The sequence below is a fragment of the Euleptes europaea genome, chromosome 2, assembly GCF_029931775.1.
Source record: "Euleptes europaea isolate rEulEur1 chromosome 2, rEulEur1.hap1, whole genome shotgun sequence".
Lineage (NCBI taxonomy): Eukaryota > Metazoa > Chordata > Lepidosauria > Squamata > Sphaerodactylidae > Euleptes > Euleptes europaea.
Genome location: NC_079313.1, coordinates 87806768 through 87817116, shown reverse-complemented (window position 1 = coordinate 87817116; position 10349 = coordinate 87806768). Strand labels below are relative to the sequence as shown.

Genomic DNA, 10349 nt, shown 5'->3' with positions numbered 1-10349 from the left:
TAAATGGTACTGAAGGGATGCCTACACATACATCAGTATTGGTGTTGGCATCGTTCTCTCCTGTCATCATGAACAAAAGGGCTGAAGTCATACATTCGGCCGGTTTTCTGCAACAGGAAAAGGCATTTTACAGGAATGGAGCAAGCAACATACTTCCTCTAAAGACCGATCTGTGTTTAAGCAAACAGACCAATGCAAGCACTTTAGGCATTCAATAAATCACTTCTAAAACCTGGCTCAGTTGAGTTCTGGTTCACATAACACTTTGTGTTGGTTGCAGGAAAATGTGAGAGAATAAGGAATGTGTTGTTCAGGAACTGCCAAAGGAAACTCCTTAGCTGCATGTTTAAAGTTGAAACAGACATTCACCTCCTTCCCTAATTTTTAAATTTAGTGATTTGCACTAAAACAACCTAAAAGAGAGGCTTTTGCATGCTATCCCTAGGGTTCCCCATTATCAAGTAATCCTGGGCCAGTCACACACTCTTACAGCGCATTCCTGAGCTTTAAGGGCAAAAGCCGTTAGGAGGCCAGGAAGGCGCGGTGATGGCATTCAGGCCCCCTGGGCAACTTACATTGGCGTTAGTGGCCCGAACGCTGATGGGAAGGCCCAGATGCCAGTTGTTAGGCATACTGAACTTTTTCTTATTAAAGACGCTCTGCTGGATGAAACAATATGGAAAGCCGAATATTAATCCACAGTTATGTCTAGTCTCTAGAGATAGGAAATAATAGTTGTCCTGTACAGAATATTTTGAGAAGTAGTCATGCTTGTGCTTCGGACAGTGGTTTACCTTCAATGCCACCCCCCCACTCCCACTGGCCTCTTTGGTTTCTCCTTTATTGTGTGTGTGCGCGTGTGTATTAAGTGCCATCAAGTCGCTTCCAACTCATGGCGACCCTATGAATGAAAGTCCTCCAAAATGTCCCATCTTTGACAGCCTTGCTCAGATCTTGCAAATTGAAGGCTGTGGCTTCCTTTATGGAGTCCATCCATCTCTCGTTGGGTCTTCCTCTTTTCCTGCTGCCCTCCACTTTTCCTTTTTCTTTATTAGGATAGTGGAATCACTGAGCGTGGTGATTTTGCGTTGAGCCCGAAAGAAAACGCCATCAGCTTTACATAAAAAAACAAAACCAGGGAGGCGCCCGCAGCTTCCCAGAAAAGCCTCGCCCCAATTGCCTGGAAAACCCCTTTCCCCTAACCCCAGGTGGCCGGAAGTTAATTGCCGACGGGGCGTGAGAGCGCATGCTCCGAGCTCTCCCCCCTCGATTCATGTTACTTCCGGGAGGTCAAGGGCTCAGGCCTGTCCTGAAGAAACGACGGGCCCTGCAGCTGAGCCGGCCCCTCATTAAGAGCCCGGAGAGGAAGGGCGGGAACGCCCGGGAGGTTCGGCCTCGGATTGGCCGCTCTCTTGATGCACGTTTTCCCCCTCCGAACTCTCAAAACTCTGCCCCGGGGGGGGGGGCTTATTGTTGAGTTTTGAGGATTCGGAGGGGGAAAACGTGCGTCAAGAGAGCGGCCAATCCGAGGCCGAACCTCCCCGCGCGCTTCGTCCCCATGACGCCCCGCCGTTGCGCAGCAGGCCAAAGTCCCCCCCGGCCGGCCGGCCGGCCGCGTTCACGCGCCTCTGCTCGCGCCCGCCTCCGTTCGGAACCGCGGCCGCGCTTGGGACCCGCCCACTGCCCTCGCCGCCGCCAACGGCGAGAGCGGCGGCATGTCGCCTCACCGGTTGGTGGGCGATCTCTCAGGTGAGGCGGCCGAGAGATGGGCGCGAGGGGAGCAGGCTCAGGCCACCCTCCCAGGCCAATTTTAGCGTGCGGTGATTGGCCGGGAAGGGGCTCCCAGCCCCTTCCCGGCCAATCACCGCACGCTAAAATTGGCCTGGGAGGGCGGCCTGAGCCTGCTGTAAAGTTGCCACCTCTGCGTTGGGAAACACCTGGAGGTTTTTGGGGGCGGAGCCTGAGGAGGGCGGGGTTTGGGGAGGGGAGGGGCTTCAATGCCACAGAGCCCAATGGCCAAAGGGGCCATTTTTCTCCAGGGGAACTGGTCTCTATTGGCTGGAAATCAGTTGGAATAGAAGGAGATCTCCAGCCGCCACCTGGAGGTTAGCAGAACAATTCACAGTGCGATGCTAGTTGGCTATGCAAAAATAATCAACGCTAGGCTCAATTCTATACCTATATTCAAAAGGATACAGTCAATACAAAAAGCAGTCCAAGCCATATCTACAAGTGAGCGATAGTCAAACAAAAGAACACAGTACAAGTATCGAAGAACAAGTCAAAGAACATTATATACAACAAATCTATGTCTAATGTTTCTCTCTAGATCTTAAGACTTTCCAGTTATAATATCAGTCTTTGTAAGAGCTGTATTGACTAACTGGAAAGTCTTAAGTTCTAGAGACAAACAGACATAGATTTGTTGTATATAATGTTCTTTGACTTGTTTTTCGATACTTGTACTGTGTTCTTTTGTTTGACTATCGCTCACTTGTAGATATGGCTTGGACTACTTTTTGTATTGACTGTATCCTTTTGAATATATGTATAGAACTGAGCCTAGCGTTGATTATTTTTGCATAGCCACCTGGAGGTTGGCAGCCTTAGCCTGCAGGGTTGCAGCTCCTATGCGCTTTTCCTTGCTTCCTGTGCACAGAGCAGGCAGACGGGATCCTGAGCGCACCAGCGTGTCTGGAATATGTCGAGTGCTCAGAGTCAGGGATAGAATTTGATTATTTCTTGCAGCTGTACTGAATGCAGGCAGGAGTTGACCAGTACAGAACCAGCTGAGGTTTGAATTCTGTTACAACAGTTGGAGAATCCTGACAAAGCGTGTCATCTGTTTTTATCCTCGGAAAGTAGCCAGTATCTCCCTGCATGAGAACAGCAGACACCACTTTATCCAGGTTTTCCAGATACAGGGTCATCTTTTCAGATGCTGAAATTTAGTCCTGGGACCAGATGCAGAAGGAGTGCCTCTCCTTAATTAAATTTGTGACTATATAATGAGCACCCTATACCTCTGGGACTGAGTGGCTGGGCTTCCAAATCCAAAGATATGATAAGAGGCCTGCATGTGTCCATTTTTAAACTGACAACACATTTTGAGCATAAAAGCAAGTTGTGAAATGTCAAAAAAGAAAAATGTGTGTGTAAATTTGAGGGGCCTTTTTGAGCCTGAGGCCCATGCCAAATAGCCTTTCCGTTCCCCCTCACTATTGGCCTTGGATGGAAGAATTGCACAGGTCTAGACTGCAGGATAAAAAGGATTAAAAAGGCATTTCCAAATCCCAGCAGACCTTCAAGAGTGTGTGTGTGCCAATGACATTTCATACTACAGAGAGGAATAACAGGCTGTAGAAGATCTGGCCTTTCTATATCCATAATTTTGCAGTAATGTTGTAAAGGCAGGTATTTTATGATTAACAGGCTACATTCAGGTGTAATAATAAACCACTGTTGTTAAGAATGATTCTTAAATGTTCTCAGGCTCACAAACTCCTCAGCCCTCTTCTGGTTTGCAGCAAGTGATGGTTGGTTGTTAATGCCCAAGCCACAAAGTGTGGTTTATTTGCTGCCTATAAACTAGGACGAAACTGTGTTTTAAAAGCAGCCTGAAGAGTCTTTTGACACATTAAAAGCTAATCATGGTATAGGTTTGTGTGAGTTGGCGCCTACTTGAGTTGCATGAGGCATTATATTGTCTTGGAATATACACACAAACAAATAAAAGAATTGTTACCAAGGGGGCTGGGGGAGAATTACAAAGAGTCCATAAGAGGCCCAGCATTCCAAGATAGTTAAGAGCATAGATTAAAACATGATCCATTCATAAGAGGAAACATACATATTTGTATTAAGTCTCATCACAGTTTCTTGGCTTTACAGCTGCACAGTTACGAAATTCTTTTGGATCATGTCAGGAAAGGAGAATGTTCCCTTTTTTCCATGCTCCTGACCGGTTAGGAAATGTGTATATACCAATTACCGGTGATCCCAGCCTTGGGCCTGGAGCTTATGACCATGCAGAGGTGAGTTGTACTGTCTTTGAATTAACTGTATTGTCTCTCCAAGATTTTGAGCATTAAATGAATTGAGTATTAGCACTTCGTCCATTTCCTCAAAGTGGGGGTCTTCATTATAAGCAGCCACCCCTGCCTTGGAAAATTGATTGTGTGGATATCTGGGTTGCCGTCCATAAGTTTATTAGGATGAATTACATGGTTTTAAAACAGTTCATTCATATTAATTTCAATGAGGTTAAAGGGTAAAAACTAAAAATAACAAAATATTGTCGAAGGCTTTCACGGTCAGAGTTCATTGGTTCTTGTAGGTTATCCGGGCTGTGTAACCGTGGTCTTGGAATTTTCTTTCCTGACGTTTCGCCAGCAACTGTGGCAGGCATCTTCAGAGTAGTAACACTGAAGGACAGTGTCTGAAGATGCCTGCCACTACTCTGAAGATGCCTGCCACAGTTGCTGGCGAAACGTCAGGAAAGAAAATTCCAAGACCACGGTTACACAGCCCGGATAACCTACAAGAACCAATAAAAATAACAAGTTGACTACAGGCTTTTAATTTAAAAGTAACATGAGAAGCAGAAGAAAAGTGCCACCCTGTACATTATTATACTGGCAAATACAGAACCTGGAACCTGTTTTCAATGCCAGGCTCCAGCACAGGTATATTTTGGGATGGGCATCTGTGTCTCTTCTGGTTTCCCTTTGTTTCCTGACATTGCCAATATCTCTCTACATCTCTACTCTCTACATTGGACAAGCAAGTCAGTCCCTGTGCAAAAGAATAAATGGACATAAATCAGACATAAAAAATCTCCACTCAAAAACCAGTGGGGGAACACTTTAATCTTCCAGGTCATTCTGACCTAAGAGTCCTCCAGCAAAGAAATTTCAGAGGGAAATTACAATGCTGGATTGCTGAACTTGAGTTAATTCACAAGTTCAGAACAATGCCCCCCCCCCCCGAATAGGGACATAGGATTATTTTCTCACTGCAGATGCTAATTTTCTGCCCCCCCAAGCATTTTCCCTCTGCTCTAATCAAATTGGTTACAATATACATTGTACCTTTGCATCCTTTACAAGCATTCTTTACAACGTCCCTCCCACCTTTTGACTAGAATAAAAGGACACAGAGATCTCTACTTATACTCATGTCTGGTGAAGGGCGCTTTGACTCTTGAAAACTTATACCCTGAAACTCTAGTTGGTCTCTAAGGTGCTACTAGACACTAATCTAACTGTTCTACTGCAGACCAACACAGCTATCCTCTGAAACTATCAATGTGAACAGGTTCTGTCACTCTTTTTTGTTGCTGGTACTAATTATTTGATCTTCATGTATTTTTTACATATTTTATGCAATTTATGTTGTGTTTATACATACAGTGTATGTTTATATGTATATCAATATAGTATATTTAACTGATGCATAAATAATGTTGAAAAATGCATATGTCACATGCAAAGAAACAGAGCGTAATGTGAACTGAAAGACATGTGGGTTCAGTTTGCACAAGGGACAAGCAAAATTCGACATGTGGGTTCAGGTTAGGGTTACCGGACCCACACCTATGAATCCTGGAAGCTTTTGTGTGGTGGAGGCTGAAGAATGGGGGGCATCACAGACATTGTGACACAACTTCCAGATGAAGATGGGGTTAAAATGAGATAAATTTTAACCTCTGGGTGATATCACCCAGAAGTGATATCACCCAGAAGTGATATCACAGCCCCCCCAACACTCTAGTAATCCCCCCCAGTCTCTGTGGTAAAGTCATAGAGATTAAGAGAAATTCCTAGAGCTTTATGGGCTCTGTGACATCACTTCTGGGAGATTACTAAAAAAAGATGTCACAATGTTTGCAGCACTGTGTCCCCCTTCCCATTTTCCTCCTGCTGCTCAATTGATTAAGCATGGGCCATTTAGGATGGGAGTGTGAGTTCCCTACCACAGGCGAGTGCATCGTAAGCCTGAGGACCAGACAGGCTTGTGGCCTAGCATCTCTGCCAATATTGTTTTAAGTATTTCTGTAGACTGAAATCAATCAGTGTGTGTTTTTTTTAATACACAGAGGAACAACATTTTATACCACCTTGCTCACAAACCAGGAAGTATTAAAGGTTACACTATGGGAGCAAGAACAGCCCCACGTTTTGCACTATCTGACAAGGTAAAGGCAGCTCTCAGCAACTTCAGCCTCTATTAATTGTAAAAAGGTGTTATAATGATAGTATAAGATATTCTAATACATGAGACCTGCTCGTAGATACGTACTCATGTATGACTGCATGGTAGCAACATGATATTGTTTTGTTTTATATGTATTTAGCTATCCATTTAGTTCATTTTTTTCCTGCCATTCCTCCAAGGAGTCTAGATGGTCATACACGGTTCTTCCTTCCTCCATTTTATCTTCAGAACAATCCCATGAAGTAGTTTAGACTCCAAAAGAGTTACTCACTCAAGATCACCCAGCAAGTTTCATGGCAAGGGGGGGATATCTGATCCCAGGTCATTGAGATCCTAGTCCAACACCCTGATTACTACACACTGGCTGTACCCTGGCCTGTCAATCAAATTGAAAATGATTGTCTTGCATGCAGCATATACTGTGTTAGAATTAATTAGTGCACACAGTATCACAAAAGGGGACTAAAGTGAATTCTGACCATCACTTTTTATTAATCCGTTAAATAAAAGTATTAACAAAATGTTTTCAGTAATCATTCCTATTCCGTTGGTGTGGAGGAGAGGATGAGGATCAGACTAGCATGCTAAGCTTTGGGCTGGAGTCATATTGGGGCATTTATATATTTCCTAGAAATTATTTATCTCATTTTAACCTCCTCTTCACCTCATTTTATTGTGTTCAATTCATAGTATGTGACTCCTGAGCCTACAGCATACCAGACTATACTGGCCAAAGACCAAAAGATTCAGCCCAAATATGCTGCGTTTTCCAGCAAGTCACCACGATTTTCGCCAAAGATTCTGGAAGCAGAGCTTTTCCCCGGGTACTTTTTTCGTTTATTGAAATTCAAAGCTGATAAATTACTGAGAAGTACACAGTGGTCTTTTACAAATTTTGATGTTCTTAAGTCCACCAGACCAATCATGGAATGCAAATGGTTGCATGAAAACTGTGACTAATTACTCAGGGCTTTGTTATTATGTAAGATTAGTCCTGGCTCAGCAGTGGATGGACATCACCTAGTATAGCTGCGCTGATGAAACCTTATCATGAGTGTCTTCCAGCTCAGTTGCCCCTACTTCTTGTTTAAATAAGAGGAAATTTTCATTTGAACATGGAATAAATTCATTAAATATTTTAACACAGCCAGCAAAAATCAAATGCATGGTCTGTTTCACTAACCCTTCCATTTATGAGGTATGAACTTGTTTTATGAAATTACAAGGATCACAATCCCCCCTGTCCTCCTGTATACTATTGGTTGATTTCTGTACCTTATCTGAGTTGTTTTTGAATTGAAAGAATGTAGCCAAATTCTTCCAAAGCTTGAAATGCTAAAAAAAACTCTTAAATTTATTATACTACCCAGGACTTTTTTGTGTGACGATACTCACCAGTACTGAGTACCAGCACCTTTTTTGGAACTCTCCCAGGTCCTGATCCTTGGGTGCCAGCCCACCCCAGTCAGCAGAGAAAGAGAGAGCAGTCCTTTCTGGAACAGCCTAGTGGGGATTTGCAAAAGGAGTAGGGAATTGATGGGAATCAGTGCAACCTTATGCATGAGTAGTGATACTACTGTGATACAATGGAAGATAATACATGACAATCTGTACCCTTCTCACTGGATTAATGTGGCAAACTATATTGCATATGGGCTATATCAGTTCACTGCCCTTGTGACACACTAAAGTCTTCTGTCTCTGTAGACCTGGAACGTATGACCCTTACAAGATGCCACACAGGCATGTTACCTGGCCAGGAAAGTTTGGGTCTCCAGACTGGTCTTTGGTACCAGCACCAGCAAAAAGGACTCTAAAGACTGAGGTATGAACTTCAAATGCAGTTATCCAAATAAGCATTGTGACACCAAGATCCAGGATTGTTATCGCAGATGTAATTTCATCTAAATGTGATTTCAGCAAGATGAACCAAATGTTTTCTGTCCTGTAGCCCTAGTGTGGTGATGAAGGTGAAAGAAATCATCTCAGTGTTGAGACAGATGAATTACATCCCTTAGGTTCATGAACAACAATATATGAGCTCACTATGCTGCCTCCTGGCATTATGGTGCCAGCACATTGAAAAAGCAAGATGAGACCTCACAGTATTTGAGAATCAAAATTAGACATTAACAGTGCACTCCTAAGGAGAGTTACTCCAGTCTAAGCCCATTGAAATGACTGGAGTAACTCTCCTTAGGAATGCACTGTTACCTAACATTTGCTGAGCAACCTGCCCAGGTCTCCAACATATAAGTATGGATCATGCTGACATGCTGTTTTCTGCAACGTAGCCATGACTCTCCAATGGTAATGGGAGGGAAGCAGAATTATGATATAGTTTTGTCTGGGCGTGACTAGATTAATTAACAGCATTTATGTTATTTATTTATATATTTAAACATTTGTGCCATGCTTTCTCCAACTTTCAAGGTGGCTTACACAGTAAAATCAGTACAGATAAAGCAAGCTAACGTCAGTAGAGAAGCAAAATGTCAAGACTGTTCCACAAAACTAGTGATAGCATGATAACCTTGCTGATAAGGTGTAAACATAGTGTATGGAGGGCACCACCAACATAATCTGCTGGGATGACGTCAGTAACTTTGAAATAACTGCGTTTTGACTGAAGAAGCAGAGTGCATCATTGTGACTCAAAACGTTTTGGAGGGTAATGGCCTGCTACTTCTGGTCCTTTAAGGGGGACTTCTGTGTTTGTATTGTGGATATGGAGATACTATAGTGAATAGGTAACATTTACTTCTATATTCTGCAGTAGTTTTCAACACCATTGATTCAATACGTTTATTTATTTTAGCTGATTACAGACAAAGCATTCAGGAAGCAACGGAACCTGTTGGCCTACCTGAGCCTGTATTACAGTGCATAACTTTGCTGATTGGAGTCTTTTCTCTCCTGTGTACCTAGACTACTAATGTGCCTCGTTGTGACATAGTGTAACAATTTGTTTCAGTTGTAATACCATAGTCCTGGGTGTTTTGGTAACCAAACCACTTTGCTGTCATTATTTAGCTTTGGATTGGTCTTTTAATGCTTCTTACCTTTCTAGTTTTAGATTGTCTGGTTCAGAATTCTCAAGAAATTTCATAAGAAAAGTTTGTAATCATGTAGCTTTAAAGACAGTTTCACCTGCCATCTCTTGGCTAATTAATAGTGTTTCCTTTATGTATTGCAACCACTGGAGGCAGTCTAGTCCTTCTTTCTCTTCCACCTGTACCATGAACTCAAAAATGTGAAGATTTTACCTTAGGCTCATCCATGTGACATGTTTTCTTGTTCTGTTCTGGAACATGGGAGGAAACACACAGGTTAACATGTTCATACAAAATGTCTTTCCCATTCCAAAACAGTCCACTCTGCTAAGCTGCCGCTTCCATCTTCTTTGTGGCATTAATGTACAATATTTCTGTACACCCCATTCTATAAAACATCTCTTATAATTTCCTTTGGGTACTCTTGCTATCTCCAAATACTTGGTTTCCACTTCATGATCTCACATGGAAGCTTTGGAGCCACATACAAGTCAATCATTCTCTGTGTACCCTAAATATGACTTCCCTTACATGTCCTGTGAGCTCATAGATTCTGGTTAATTAGTCCCACAACAAAGCAGAAGTTGTTTTTTTTTCTATTGACAAATGAAACCTGCAAACCCAGATAAGTGCCAGGCCTTTCAGTATAAATCCTGCATCTCCATATTTTTTCTATCCAGTCCACCGCTTATGACTGCAATTAGTAATTTATTGGTGCTACATGTATCTAATTTTTTGTCTCTTGGAATAACTGAATTGAACTAATAAAATTCAGAAACAAGTCATCAATGTGTCTGCACTCTTATTTTTAAGTGATGCTGTTGCTTAATTAGCAGGAGTTTAACATGGGCAGTTAATCTGATGTTAAAACACATGATCCTTTGCAGCTGCACTCACATTTTATCCCCAATTGGCCCCTTGGGATACTCTGCTTCTAGCCAAAGAGGAACATTCCTAGACAAACCTTTCCATTTCAAGTTTTCATGGCATCTTCCTGCTCAGCAGGAGAACAAGAGTTGTCTTCCTACCTCCTATGCGACTGCTATATTTTAGGGAGAATCGATAACTATTTGTTGGAAC

The 10349-nt window shown here is 42.7% G+C and overlaps 2 protein-coding genes across 2 annotated transcripts in view; one reads left to right on the top strand and one right to left on the bottom strand.

The window, feature by feature from the left end:
* The first annotated feature begins 1715 nt into the window (after nucleotides 1-1715).
* On the top strand, nucleotides 1716-9127 carry CIMAP3 (ciliary microtubule associated protein 3). Its single transcript, XM_056844824.1, has 6 exons — nucleotides 1716-1749; nucleotides 3892-4034; nucleotides 6098-6196; nucleotides 6907-7040; nucleotides 7924-8041; nucleotides 9035-9127. The coding sequence occupies exons 1-6, from the start codon at nucleotides 1716-1718 to the stop codon at nucleotides 9104-9106; spliced, it is 600 nt and encodes a 199-aa protein (XP_056700802.1). The 3' UTR covers nucleotides 9107-9127.
* Nucleotides 9128-9461: 334 nt separating this feature from the next.
* Nucleotides 9462-10349, bottom strand: part of LOC130473301 (acidic mammalian chitinase-like) — a 42809-nt gene continuing 41921 nt past the window's right edge. The window contains exon 23 of the mRNA XM_056844823.1: nucleotides 9462-9520. Within this exon, the coding sequence (XP_056700801.1) occupies nucleotides 9462-9520 (59 nt within the window). The remainder of the gene's footprint in view (nucleotides 9521-10349) is intronic.

Coding starts and splice junctions, on each gene's coding strand:
- CIMAP3 (XM_056844824.1), top strand. CDS start 1,716: ATGTCGCCTCACCGGTTGGTGGGCGATCTCTCAG. Junction 4,035..6,097: donor GAGCTTATGACCATGCAGAG/GTGAGTTGTACT, acceptor TTTAATACACAG/AGGAACAACATTTTATACCA. Junction 8,042..9,034: donor AAAGGACTCTAAAGACTGAG/GTATGAACTTCA, acceptor TATTTATTTTAG/CTGATTACAGACAAAGCATT.